The 14,566-nt window shown below is 40.4% G+C and overlaps 1 protein-coding gene across 7 annotated transcripts in view; it reads left to right on the forward strand.

Moving 5' to 3' along the window:
* The window catches only part of CBFB (core-binding factor subunit beta), a 51,017-nt gene extending 36,847 nt beyond the window's left edge, over positions 1-14,170 (forward strand). For 3 of the 7 annotated variants that reach the window (XM_075537707.1, XM_075537706.1, XM_075537711.1), the window contains exons 6-7: positions 12,296-12,356; positions 12,774-14,170. In XM_075537707.1, coding sequence (XP_075393822.1) covers positions 12,296-12,356; positions 12,774-12,889 — 177 coding nt within the window. In that variant the 3' untranslated portion in view covers positions 12,890-14,170. Of the gene's footprint in view, positions 1-12,295 lie in introns of all 7 variants that reach the window. The other 4 variants (XM_075537708.1, XM_075537710.1, XM_075537712.1 and 1 more) reach the window with 2 other exon arrangements.
* Positions 14,171-14,566: the final 396 nt, after the last annotated feature.

Raw genomic sequence — 14,566 nt, forward strand, 5'->3', positions numbered from 1 at the left:
GGGGGAACGTGGAAGGAGAAGGGGGAGAAAGAGCGAACCAGTCACAGTGATTGACATGCAACTTCCCCCTGGGGGGGGATGAACCAAGTGAACGGAGACAGTCAACGGTGTAAAATATGAAAATACAAATAATTATCAAGGGTTCACAGGGGTTGGGGAGGGAGTGGGGAAAAGTTTATATCAAGGGCTCCGAGTAGAGAGAAAATGTCAAATGATGGCAACATGTGTACAAATGTGCTTGATAAAATGTATGTATGGATTTTTAAAATCATTTTGTTAGGGGCTTGTACAACTCATCACAAGCCATACATTCATACATGTGTCAAGCACCTTTGTACATTTGTTGCTGTCATCATTCTCAAAACATTTGCTTTCTACTTGAGCCTTTGTTATCAGTTCCTCATACGGATTGTTAAAAGAGCTGTAAGAGCCCTCAATAAAATGATTTATTAAAATAAAATAAGGGGGAAAAATACCATCTAGGTTAAATAATAAAACCCCAGGAGTCCTTCCTACTGCATATCTAATTACAACCCTCTCCTTCCCTTCAGAATTAATCATTATCCTGTTGGTTTGTTTTTTTTTTCATTATCCCATTTTTGTAATCACTTTTATTGTATGTTTTTATAATTTTCTTACCCATGAGTTCCATCTTCGACACTGAAGACCCTTGCCCCGTTTTGGTAGCTTCTCTTGACTTGGAGATTTACTTTTTTTCCTACACACAAGTATATACTCTGTTTTAAGTAGACCTGCCATAAAAATTAATAAAGTATACATAGGACTGTTCAGAAATATAAATTCTGTACAAAATGTATGCAAGTAAAACAAATTAGACTAACAACTAAAAATACTGGTTCAACATCATTATATCATATGCTTCAAGTTTATAACACAGTAAAGTAGAAAAAGATAGCACATAAACACTTAACAATCACAAGGACTGATACATGTTTATGGTATATGAGAGTAAGTAGAAAAGTATTCCTGCACAATCATGTTGCTGCTAGATACAGTCAAATTGATTGCAACCCTGTGTCCAACAGAACAAACAACACCCTATCCTGCATGTCCTCGCAATTGTTCTTAATGTTTGAGCCCATTATTACGGCCACTGTGTCAGTCCATCTTGTCAAGGGCCTTTCTCTTTTTCACTGTCCCTCCACTTTACCAAGCAGGATGTCCTGCTCCAGGATTTGATCTCTCCTTATAACATGTCCGTAGTATGTGAGATGAAGTCTCGCCATCCTTGCCTGTAAGGAACAGTGTGGCTGTACTTTTTCCAGGACAGATTTGTTTGTTCTTATGGCTGACATGGTACTTTGAGTATTCTTTACCAGCAGCATAATTCAAATGCATCGATTCTTTTTCGGTCTTCCTTATTCAGTGTTAACTTTCACATGCATAGGAGGCAGTTAAAAGTACCATGATATCGAGAATATAAAAATGTCCAGCAGTTTTTTAAAAGTTTTTTTTCTGGCGTACAATTCACACTTAACACAATTTAATAGCTCATCATGAAACTTTTGTTTCTTGGCATATCACCTAAGTCTGTACACTTCTCAAGGCAGTGTTTGCTTCCCCTCTGACCCAGAAAATCCTGTCGTCTGGTCAACACTGTGTCAAAATGGCAGCTTTGAACTCAAGTCTTGTTCTTTTTAAATTTGCAGAACAAAAGGAAGTCTGAAAGTAAGATCAGGGCTGTAGGGGTTGGAGTACGGTTTTCCAACACATTGACTTAAAAGGGCCCTTACTGCCTTTACAATGAACAGATAGATGCCTTGTCGGGATGGAGACTGTCTCCTCTGTGCAGCCTACTGGCCTTTTTCTCACCAATACAGTTTTCAGTTCTCCTAGCACTTCTTTCTAGTAAGCCCCAGGGATGGTCTTGTGTCCTTCAAGAAAATTTTTATCAAGACCCCTTTGTAAATCCAAATAATACCAATTGTATTATTGTAATGCCAACTGTCATAATTGCCATAACCTTCCGAGTTGATCTCTCTGCCTTGAATTTAACTGGTTCAGCAGATACCCCTCAGAAGCCACTATTAACGATTTTTTGAAGATCCCTCCCTAATGAGACTAAGACAACAAGTATATTTCTGAGAGAACTTGTGTGCACTGGTCACAGACATGTTGAAACTTTCATTGTTTGGAATAAACAGGATCCTAAGTCTATAACGTGAACCTTAGTACCAATACTTTTCAGTCACTAGGATATCAGTAAACTAATCATTTTCAGTCATTGTAAAAAAATCAATTTTATATAATACAGAAAACTGTGGTGTTGTTTTTTAAAGCACAAGTTATATGCATAATACTAATATCAAAATTTCTGTGTATGAAGAAAGAGAGTAGTTCTCAGCCCAGACTTTGGAGCTAGACAGCTGATCTGGCTAGCTGTCATTTACTGTTGTCACCTTAGGCAGTTTATTTTCATCTGACTGCGTTTCCTCATCCATAAAGTAGGAGTGATGTTAATTCCTCCAGTTCCTGGGGATTGAATGAGGAAATACAGGAGTAAAGGCTAACTAGGTATCAGCTGTTCTTACTGTATCTTTTAATGACTGATTGATCCCTTTTGCGGTGCATTAATTTAGCCCATGAACTGGCATGTGGTAGAACAGCTGAGGATGTACCCAAGAATACTTTGCCGCTAAGGAAAAAAGACAGGAAGGACATAGACCATGTATGTATTGTCTTTGCAGCTTTCATAGTTAGGGGGATCAGCTCTCCCACCCCATTGTCTTTCGGAATGCTGTACCTATAATCTGGAGGCATTCTTAAATGTACAGTAGACATTTATTTATCTTACACCTCTGAACCTTTTTGCTCATTCTCTCTTGCTCATTCCCTAGAAGGTGCTTTTCTGCTTGCCCATCACAGTCCGACCTCAGTGTTAATTTGTTGTGTCCTTCTATATGGACACTTCTCTGCCCTATACTTTACTGTAAACGCTGTGAGATGGCGACCCTGATTTTGTGTCCCACACTAAACATCACAGTATTTTATACATTGTCCACGGGAGATCTCCAAAAAGCAGATTCTCTCCTGCCTGTCTGAAAACTAGAGTTACAGAATAGCCTGTAGATTAAAGCAAATAAGAATGTTAATGGGCTCTGAAAAGATTCTAATATCTATACATTTAAATTGTTAAACCATGTTGAATTGTTGGTTTATATTAATTAGCAAACCCCAACTCTTCGTGCTAGATTCTATACTACCAGCCTAATACACAAGTCCATTCTGCCACGCTAAAACCTGTAAGACAAAATAGACCTTGGCCTGAGGGATCCTGGAAATCTTTACAGAAGCAAACTTCCATTTCTTTCTCCACAGGAGTGGCTAGTGGATTTGAACACCCAACCTTACAGTTCACATCTGTGACCACTGCACCACTAGGGCACCAGATTCTATATTCTCTTAGAAACCCACTGCCACTGAGGGGATTCCTACTCATCGCAACCCCACGGGACAGAGTAGAACTAACTCTCTGTGGAGTAGAGACCCTGAGCGTTCTCCTGTAGCGTAGCTGGTGGTGTTAAACTGCTGGTCTTACATGTTAGTAGGCTAACAGGTAACCCACTAAGATTTATGTCAGGGGCTGGGAAAGATGGTGATGGAAATGAATGGTTTCTGCCCTTCAGCAGCTTTGAATCTCAACAGAAGATAGACGTATGTATATAAACAGACGACCGGAGGCTTAAAAAGAAGGCTTTGGTATTGAAGGAGAAAACCACTTGAGCCCGCCTCTCTGTACGGGATTCACTAGAATCCACTTGCAGGCCTGTGAAGGACGAGGGGAAGTTTGCCAGCTGAGTGAGCAAGTTGGGGCGAGCACTTCAGTCAGAAGGAACAGTGTATGTGGAGACAACGGAGCCCAGAACTTGCTGTGGTAGAGAAATGCATGTTGGACAGTCTTTGGAGCAAGTTATAACAGTATCTCTAAATCAGTCTAAGACTAGGTTCCTAAAAGTACTCTTTAGCTATATTATATTTGAAGAATAAATGTTTGGCAATAAGATAATATTTAAGAAAGTTTTTTTTTCTTCTTTTAAAAATTTTCTTTTGTTTTAATAAAAGTTTTAGATTAACTTAGGCTAAGGTTTTTCTTTCGTAAATTGTGAGCTTGGTTGGTTTGACTTGGGGATAATGTTCTTTGAAGGAAAACTACTGTGAGAATTTATATATGAACAAGGTGACTGAGAAAGGGATCAGGCCCCATTGCTCCGATGGACTGTTTCTGGTTTCCATTCCTGCGCTATCAACTTGCCCATATTTCTATTTTTTTCTTCCCATCTTTCTTAAGCCTCAGTTTCCTCTCTCAAATTGTGTGAAAACTAAATGATCGGTGCTTGTAAAGCCCTGAGGACAGTATTTGGAACCTGTAAGTCTGCAGTGAGTGATAGCGCTGAGTACTACGCCAGCACTGAAAGCTCTCTGAAGGGCCGGCTCCAGCTAATTGAACTGTCTGCGAACAAGACTACCTTTTAGTTCTCTGAAAGGCAGCGGGCACACAGACCACATTGCATTGTCATCAGTGATCTAAGATCCGGTAGCCCCCGCAGATACTAAGTGAAGACAGCAGTTCTGTCATCCAGAGGATGGGGTCAGGCCCGGGCCCCAGGGCTGACACTGGGGGTTACATGCAGGTGGTGGGGTACTTGGCACTTGGGTGTGTATACTTTGGTACTTCATTTTTTTTCTTTTTAATCCATACTTAATTTCTAACGGCTTATTTTCTGCAACCGAACTCCATTTTCCTAAAAGAAGACTATTGGTGGGAAACTGTTACTTTACCTTTGTGATTCACACATCTTAAGAGGCATGGCACAGCTAATCTTATTTTTCCAGCTGAGGTAACTAAGACCCTCAGAAAGATGAATGGACCTGCTCTCTTTCAGCCGTATACAGCACACTTCCCTATGTTTTAAGAGCCCACCCCCACCCCCAGTGTGCATGCTAGCACTGAGAAATTATTTCCACATCGCCCGTAAAGATGATTAAGCTGAAAAATAAAATGTGCCACAAGAGGTTTTGCCTGGAAAAGAAAAGGCTAAGGCAGAAAAGAATAATAATGGTTTCAGTGGGTGGTCCTGGTGCCTGACTGGAGCTTAGCGCCAAGGAACAGTGGTCACCGTGGGCGGCCCAACCCCACTAAATGGTCCTTGGAAGCCTTAGTTCCTGGCAGAACTGAGACATAGGATGTCTGCTCCCGGCTGGATCACCCAACGTGTCAGAGTGCCGACCAGGAGCCTTCAATGTACCAGTAAGGTTACGACAAACAGTTAGTAGGACACCAGATCCCAAGAGGTGGGTGGTGGTGAGAGTTCTAATTTTCATCAGTGTCCTTAACCTGAAATCAATTAGTAAGCTCCTCCAAATGAAATATTTTCATTTCACCAACTGTGTCAAATGTAGATAGTGTCCAATCCATTATTCACTGTAGAATTTAGCTATTTTATTTTGCTGACTTTGTGAAAAAGGATATGTCACAAGCATGCTTTTTTAAACCTTTCAGAGCTTTTAAACCTTTCAGACTACCACTAATTTGGCAAGTGAAAGATCTCCAGTGAGATAAAGGAGCCTGTTTATTTCAGCCCCGAGCCCTGGCAGCATAGTGTTTATGAGCATTCGGCTGCTAACTGAAAGGTCAGCAGTTCAAAACCACCATCCATTCCACTAGAGAAAGACAAGGCTTCTACTAACGTAAAGAGTTCCTGTCTCAGAAACCCATGGGGGCAGTTCTGCCCTGCCCTTGTAGGGGCTTCATGAGTTGGAAACTACTTTGATGGCCAGGAGTTTAGTTGTGGAGTTTTATTTCCACAATCTTGACCAGAATTGAGCATTTAGTGTGAAGGAAGAGTGAAGAAGATTCCTCAACTTGCCATCTGTATTTGTTCCGTGTTGTCGTTTTTATATGATCCTGCATTTGAAGTCTTCCTCAGAATCCTAATGGAGAAAATACATAAGCAGTACCATTCTAGGTGAAGTAGTGTCATGCTTGTTCTGGGGTCTCTCTGGGGCCCCTGGAATGCTTTCAGGGAATAAAGGCCATAATTTTAGGGAGCCTTTGCTGTCATGGAATGAGCAAAGAGTTTATAATGGCAGGGCTCTCGTTTGGAATCCCAGTGTTACTATTGGTCAGGTGACACTTGGAAGTTGCAGATCCTCTGTGACCCTTGCCTACAAAACAGGGTTAACACCCACCTCTTGTGTGCTGCTGTCCAGCGTCCCACTGGTAGGTCCAGCTTAGAAGTGAGAGTCAGCAGCAACTCATTACCTCCTGCTCTCTTCCACCCAGAGATTCAGTCTGTCAAGATGGGGGGAGGGGAATGTTTTCACCTTAATCGTGAAGAACTCAGTTTTGCCAAGATTCTTGTACGTTAACAGTCAGCAGAGGATTTTGAACTGTTCGTAGTTGGAAACAAGGTAGTAGTTGCCCTGGGAGAGGAGCAGTTAAGGGGATGAGTCCCTGGTTCTGGTAGTATTCTTAATCTGAGGACTCGTTAGAGGTGATGTCACTTGTGAAAATTCATTATTCATTGTACACTCAGTGATTGGCGTGCTCTTCTATACAAAGGGGCTTCCAAAAGTTGGTGGGAAAGCTCTTTTTTTTCCCTTTGGTGGGGGGATGTGAATACTATTATCTGTTCTTTCCATTTTTCCACAAACTTTTCAAAGCCCCCGGGTACCAGTGGCACTGTTGGGTAAGCATTGGACGGATGACTGCAAGGGGACAACCTTTCAAACCCCCCGGTTGCCCCAAGGGACAAAGATGAGGCTGTCTGTTCCCCTAAAGATGTCCAGCCTTGGAGACTACGTGGGTTCTGTGAGTTGGAATTGACTCAGTGCAGTGAGCTTTTTTGGATTTCATGCTTTAATAAAAAGGTAAGACTTTGAGAATGATGATGGCAACATGTGTACAAATAAATGTGCTTGACACAATTGATGTATGTATGGATTGTGATGAGTTGTATGGGTCCCTAATAAAATGATTTTTTAAAATAAAATAACAAGGTAAGACTTTTAAAAGAAGAAAATTATCTCAGACATCATTCCATGAAATGACCTGACCACCTAGTGGTATCTGTTGCCACACACAACAAGGCTGTTGCCTCTGCTGCCTGACAATCTGTCTGTAAGTAAACCTCTTCCTCAGGCACGCTCTTCAGTTACTCATCCCGCAGCTGTCATTCAGGGTTGGTTTGTCTGAGCAAGATTGAGGCTGATGAGAGCTAGAGCGAGTGCTCTGATCATAGCTGACCTGGAAATAGTTTTGTCACCTGTTTGATACCTGCTCATACAGCGTCTCAGTGTCTGCAGATTGCCTTTGACTGATTGGCTCCTAAACCCAAACTATAGCAAACTGTTGGCTCGTGTGAGTGATTTTCGCTCTTGTTATCTTTTTTTTTAAACGTTTTATTAGGGGCTCATACAACTCGTATGACAGTCCACACATACATCATTTGTGTAAAACACATTTGTACATCCAGTGCCCTCATCATTCTCAAAGCATTTGCTCTCCACTTAAACCCTTGGCATCAGGTCTCACTCTTGTCATCTTAAGAATGTTTTTCATTTGGGTTAGGCTATAATGTGTTTGCAAGCAAGTGGTCTTTAATGTCAGAATGGGTAAGTCATGGCTTTTTCTGCAAGCAGTTTTCATTCAAATCACAGGAACATTTTATGTGAAGACAATTTGGAAATTAAAACAGGCACAAGGTTTTATGTGGTTTTTGCTTTTGTGTTTTTAAACCTCCCATTTGTGTGGTCCAAGAAAAGGGGGGAGGGGAGAGCAACTCGGGGTCTATTTGTTTTAAGTTCCTACAGCCTTCAGTTTCCAAATCAGTAACTATACTAGCACCCGTTTTGAGTAAGAGCAAAGTCAGCATAAGACCATATCTGTGCTGGCCGCTCTGTGATGGGCCCCATGGGAAAGGGCAGCAGAGGAGCGTGAACTGGGAATGTGGACTCGGGCTGCGGTAAAGAGAATGACTGTCATCGAGCTGATGCTGGTGCAGAACGACCACCATATGGGGCAAGACAGCACTCTCTCTGTGGGTTTCCGAGACTGTAATTCTTTTGGGGAGTAGAAAGCCTCATCTTTCCCTCAAGAGGATGGTTTTGCTGTTACCACCTTCAAATGATTGAATAAGGCCGACCCACTTATGAAAGATAGTCTGCTCTACTTTAAAATCAGCTAATTGTACATGTTAATCACATATAAATGCCTTTGAAGCAACATCTGCACCTGAACAGAGACCCTGGGCAGCATGGCATCTTGACAGAAGATTAACTACCATACCTATAAAGTTGCTTGAGGGTGATGCTTGCTTTGTAACAACTGGGTTTGGGTTTGTTGTTTTTTTTCTTAAGCAGTGAAGTTTATATTTTCATTTTCTCTCTCTTTTTTTAAAATCATTTTATTGGGGACTCTTACAACTCTTATCACAATCCATACATCCATCTATTGTGTCAAGCACATTTGTACATTTGTTGACATTATCGTTCTCAAAACATTTGCTTTCTCCTTGAGCCCTTGCTATCAGCTCCTCATTTTTCCCCTCCCTCCCCACCCCCTAGAATTAGGTATTTTTTGTCTGCCTGTTGGACCAGCTCTTGCAGTCTACTGATCTGACAAGTGTTTGTCATTTTGTACAGACTGTGTTTTCACCTTTTTGAAATGAGTTTTGGGAAAGTGATTTTTTTACATATATATAGATTATAATAAAGTCATAGAGAATAAGGAGAGATAGAAGAGAGATTAAAATAATGGAGTCAAACACATTTCATGGTAGCATGCTCACCTCAGGGAACCAGGGGAGAGAGCAGGAGAAAAGGGAAAGTGATTTTTTATTAGCTTCTTTTCTTACAATATTAGGACTTAAAATATCTGCCTGTGTCTCCTTCGGCCTTAGTAATGGGGGGTCGGCATATGGCAGTGAGTCTGAAAGCTGATATTAATGACCATTCTGAAGTAAGCATGCATTGTTCAGTTGGTGCCCTTGGGACATCACTTCCGCCCTCCTGGTCTGGCAGGTGTTGCCATCTGTAAATGACCTTTGGACCAGGTCTCTGAAGGCCTTCGCTGCTCTGAATGTCAGATGTAAAGTGATGAGCACAGTGTATAGACTTGGTGGTTGCTCAGTAAATCATGGCTATTTGTAGGTAGTAGGGCATTTTGCCATCAAAATATTTTAACTTTGCCTTGATGACCTGGTTAATAGTAGAGTGGAAATCAACCAAGCTCTTTTGTGTCACTGGTCAGCCCCATGCTTGGCTCTGGCAGAGCCCTGGCCCAAGGGGTTGCCTGCTTAGAGCACTGCCCTCCCCTTTTGGAGTTGTCTCCTGACTGCCTCTAGAGCCCGATTTGTTGGGTCTCTGGGGGTCAGTCTACTGACTGAGAGCAAACAGACAACTGGTAGTGAGAGGACTGGAATAATCTTCTATAAATATTAAAAACATGTGTTCTGAAGTCAGGCGCCTGAGCATCTGCTTTATGTTAAAAGCCTGTGCTGAAATAACTGCTAGTAAATAGGTTAGACTCCAGGGCCTACTTGGGTCGACTGAGGAGAAAGGAACTACACCTGACAGACCCGTGTTCTCTTAGAAGCATCAAGTCCAGGGCGTTTCTTTGCCATCACTTCACTCAGCTTATTAATAAACTAAGAGAATTTCATCCAAAATGTTCAGCCTCTGTCCCATGGCCCCATCCCGTTGCTGAATTCCAGCCCTAGGGAAGCCGCCTTTTCCCTGAATTTGAATCTGCTTTTGTGTTTGTCTCCATCCTGTGGCAGCATCCCAAGCCCAGCTCTCTCCCCGTCTTCTCCCATTCATCCTCTAGCTTCCCTTTTCCTCTCCCTGACCCTCCGTCTCCCTCCATCTTGTCTGTACAGCGGAAACAGGAATGTCAAGCTCAAATACACAGTAACAGGCCTGTATGCCTGGGCTCCATTCTGTGGCCAAACAGACAACTTTAAATAGAACCATGACTGGACGGTCAGGAAACTCCAGCTCCTGGTGACACTTTCTGGTCACTCATTGTGGACTCATCCCATAATGTGAAAATTGCTCAGAGTGGCAAGACAAAAGCTAAAGTAGTCTCACAGGATAGTAGTGATGGGTTAGTTTTGGTTTGTAAATATATAATTAGGATGAATTTTTCTCAGCGTTTCCTCGTGGCTCAGCCTCTTTCTAACCTTCATTGACTGAAAGCAGATGCGTGTATCACCATCACTGGCATTTCAGAATTGATCTGTCCTGTACCACAGGTAGCCCTGATTCTCTGAGCAACCAAAATTGGCTTCCTGGTGCAGATGACTCCCTCTCGTAGCTCACAGTCTGTGGTCCTACATCACTCCGACCTGCCTATTCCCTACAAAGAATGTGCCGGGATTTAGTCCATGTGCATTCTGCTTAATGCGAACAAGAAAACTATAGTCCAGCCTTCCAACGGGTCTGAGGGACAGTGAACTGGTCCTTGTTTCAAAAGTTTGCGGACCCAGCTCTTGACAAAGGGTGACCAAATAGGATCTTAGCTAAGAACTAGTAGGACCCCTGGTAGGGCAGTAGTAAGAGCTCAGCTTCTAAGCAAATGGTAGGCAGTTTGAATCCACCAGTCACTCCCAAAGAGGAGATGACAGTCAGTTTACAGAGCGGTTCTATTCCATTCCTAACAGACACAGAGTCAGAATCAACCCTGTGACTACAGAGGGCCAGGTTCAGAGTACAAGTGTGACTTGTTGAAATCGTTTCTTAAAGAGCAAGCATGGTCTTTTTCACACAACTGTTTTAGATGTAAAGAATTTAAATCGGAATGTGATTTGGTGGTGGTGGTGGTGTTAATTTTGTTTCCAAAATTTGACATAGACAGTGGAGAAGCCATCTGTCCCTTGGTGATCCTTAACATACTACATGTAGCTAAATGGAATAGTTGGTATTCTTACCCTGTGGGGTTGCTGAGTCAGAATGAAGACTCCGTGCCGTGGGTTGTTTTGCTTGTATACACTATGAGTTGGTAGCTGTTCACTGTTCACTCTTTGCCATCAGTATTTGAAATAAGAATGTTCATTGTAAAGTGAATGTTGAGCTCTTGTGTGTGTAACTGTCAAGCCTCTTTTTTCTTTTTTTTTTAAAACATTTTATTAGGGGCTCATACAACTCTTATCACAATCCATACAAATACATACATCAATTGTATAAAGCACATCTGTACTTTCTTTTTTTAAAAAAAACAATTTATTAGGGGCTCATACAACTCTTATCACAGTCCATATATATACATACATCAATTGTTTAAAGCACATCCATACATTCCCTGCCCAAATCATTCTCAAAGCATTTGCTCTCCATTGTACTTTCTTTGCCCTAATCATTTTCTTTTTTTTTCCTTTTCTTTTTTTACATTTTATTAGGGGCTCATACAACTCTTATCACAGTCCATACATATACATACATCAATTGTATAAAGCACATCTGTACATTCTTTGCCCTAATCATTTTCTTTTTTTTTTTACATTTTATTAGGGGCACCTCTTGGTTCTTAAGTGGTGTTGGAACAGAGACTTCTTTTGTATGCACCAAGGACTCTCTTTATACTTCTAGCTTTGCTTTAGAGACACTTTACTGTCTGCTAAAAACTCAGTTGACTTAAAAAAAGAAACACCAAATTAGCAGAGATGGAATTCAGAATGACATGGCAATTCACTAGCACATTTCTCCGTGATTCAGTGGCTTTATAAAATGGGGATAAATAATAACACCTGTGCCACACATTGTTGGGTGGAATTAAACTGTTCCTCCATAGAAAGTACTTATAAGAGTGCCTAGCACTTAGTGGGTACCCAATACATATCACCTGCCCCTCCCACCTTTAGCAGTTTTACTGGCATATATCATATATACCATACAATTTGATAGTTTAAACATTTTAAGAGTTGTTCACTCATCACCACAATCAATTTTAGATACCAGCTGTTTCTAAAAAGGAAAGGTTGCTACTAAGGTGATAAGCTAATAAGTGTGATATGTTCACATTCTTTATGCATAATATATAAATGTATGGTCATGAATGTAAAATAAGGTGAGTTTTTTTTGTTTTTGAGGAAAGTGGGAAAATCTTCATGATTTAATTGTTCCATTGTCTCTTACAATGTGATTCTGGTTAATCTATTTATATATTTTTTATTTATTTATATTTTAATGTTATATGTTGCTGTATCTTGTATTTGCGTGTATTGTGTTTTAATTTCAAAACACATTCTGATCCCACGTTATTATTTTTCCATTGCAGGCAAGAAGACAACAAGACCCTAGTCCGGGCTCTAATTTAGGTGGTGACGACCTCAAACTCGGTTAGTTAGCAGCACGGCGCATGTGCCGCGCATCTTCACATAGACGTGGCTTCTAGCTGGTAGAAATAATTGATTACAAGACCAGAAACTGTGATAACTGGAGGTACTAGGGCAGGAACAGTCATCACAACTGCCATGGTTTTGCACTATGATTAGAATACCTGCATTTCTGATATTTTAAGCATGCAGCCAGTAATATTTTGAAAATTTTTTTCTATGCAAGCTTAACTTGTTGGCATTATTTTAGTAAATTGAGACTTCCCATTTGTAAAGCCCCCCCTTTTGTTTTTCTTCATCTTAATTTAAAAGTTCATGTCATTTAAAATCAGGTCAAGAACTTAACATTTGTATCAGAGGGACTTTTAGTCCCCCAACCAGTTGTTCTCAGTTTTGTTTTATTTTGTGTTTTACTTTCAGCTGCATTTTCAGTAAGCAATCTGGAATTGATTGGTCTTTTTCCCCGTTTCCTTTTGTGTTCCTGTAGACCATGGCATTTTAGAACTGCTGATGTGACTGCATTATTTACAAGCTAAAAAACAAGTAGCACAGAGCTGTCTGCCACAGCCTTCTAACACAAAGTTTACAGTTGTTAAAGCTGCAGTATCCTTTTTAAATACTAGTTTCAGCACCCTGTTTCCTTTTTGAACAAAATTTTGATTTATTACCAGTAACTAATCTGCACCAGATCTGTTTTCAATTGTTCTGTTATCATGAGTTTGAAAGGAGATATTCTCCATAAATGATACTGTCCTACTGAAATGACTGAAGAAGTCACAGACTGGCTTCTGCTTTATTCAGGGATCTATATTTTTTATCTTAAGTCAACCATAAAGGGATACTGGAGCTTCTTCCCGTGTGTAACAGCATATTAAACTGGAGGCAGTCATCTATCAGCTACAATGATAATACTGTATTCAATCATGTCTCAGATCGCTGCTTTTTTGTGTATTTTGTATTGCATGCTTTTGCCAAAAAAAAAAAAGAAAGAAACAATGCTAGGTGATAAACCATTAGTTTTGTTTGGGTTTGTTTTGTTTTGTTTTTTTAATTAGTCTTAGAAAATTCATCTGTGCAGAAAATACATTTTCTTCCATTCTCTATTTTGGAAACAAAAACCGTTCACAGCTATATAGATAGTGTTTTCCAAACAAGACTATTAGTAGGACCTTTTGAGATGAATTAGTGTAAGGTTTTTTGTTGTTTGTTTGTTTAATCAGTTCATTATCAAATTGAGTGTAACTTTTTTTTATTTGTTTAAATACAGAACTGGAAAAAAGTGCCAAGCCATATGGCACCTTACAAATATTTTCCATGGTCGTATTCATTAATTGTTACATTTCTGACTTTTTGCAAAAATGTATTTTAGCATAATAGAATGGCATTGTTTTAAACTGACACGGTCAGTTCAGAAAAAGAACTAGTGTCTGGGTGAGGTCATTACATTTAAAACCATGTCATAGTCTTGGTTGATGAGGGAACCCTGACTTTCATGGTATATAGGTCTTAGAATTCCTAAACAGAAGCCTGTATCTCAGAATTAAAATAGCTCTGATATATTGGAAGTCGTGCATGGTAAGGAGTGTGTTTAAGTCACCATAAACAATCATTGGTTATAAGGTCATGCTGATCTTCCCTGTCCGAGGACTCGATGGATGGGGTTGGTGTTTGATGGTGTGCGCTCCCATGTTTACGCACTCGGTGCCCTAACTTCCCCTGAGGAAATTGCCTTTTAAGTGGTCCTTACAGTGGTCGTTTACAGTTACTTTATCACAGGGCTCCTTGGCTTTTGACTTCTGCACTTACCTTTTTTTTTTTAATAACAAAATGATGATGGTACTTTTTATCTGTTGCTTCTAGCTAAGTAAGGGCTTTCAGGTCACCAGTAAATAAGATCAACTGTTATTAAATTTCAACGTCGCCATCTTTATGTAAATACTGAATTTTTTTTCTTTGGTCATTTAACACTGCTGCTTCTGCCTGTCTTAATGCTGGCATTAAGACCGTGAGCCCTTTCTTCCAGTAGTGCAGGCTTTACGAGTTACTTTTTATTAAGTTATTTGATGCTGTTTGTTTTTTCACAACCTCTATTTAAATGAAATTACAGCATCGCATCATCTTTTCTAAATTCATGTCAATTGAAACTTGCCTTAAACTACCAGATTGCTTTTGCCACCATTAGCCATACTGTGTGTTGTATGTTTAATTTACTT

This window comes from Tenrec ecaudatus, chromosome 18 (genome assembly GCF_050624435.1).
Source record: "Tenrec ecaudatus isolate mTenEca1 chromosome 18, mTenEca1.hap1, whole genome shotgun sequence".
NCBI lineage: Eukaryota > Metazoa > Chordata > Mammalia > Afrosoricida > Tenrecidae > Tenrec > Tenrec ecaudatus.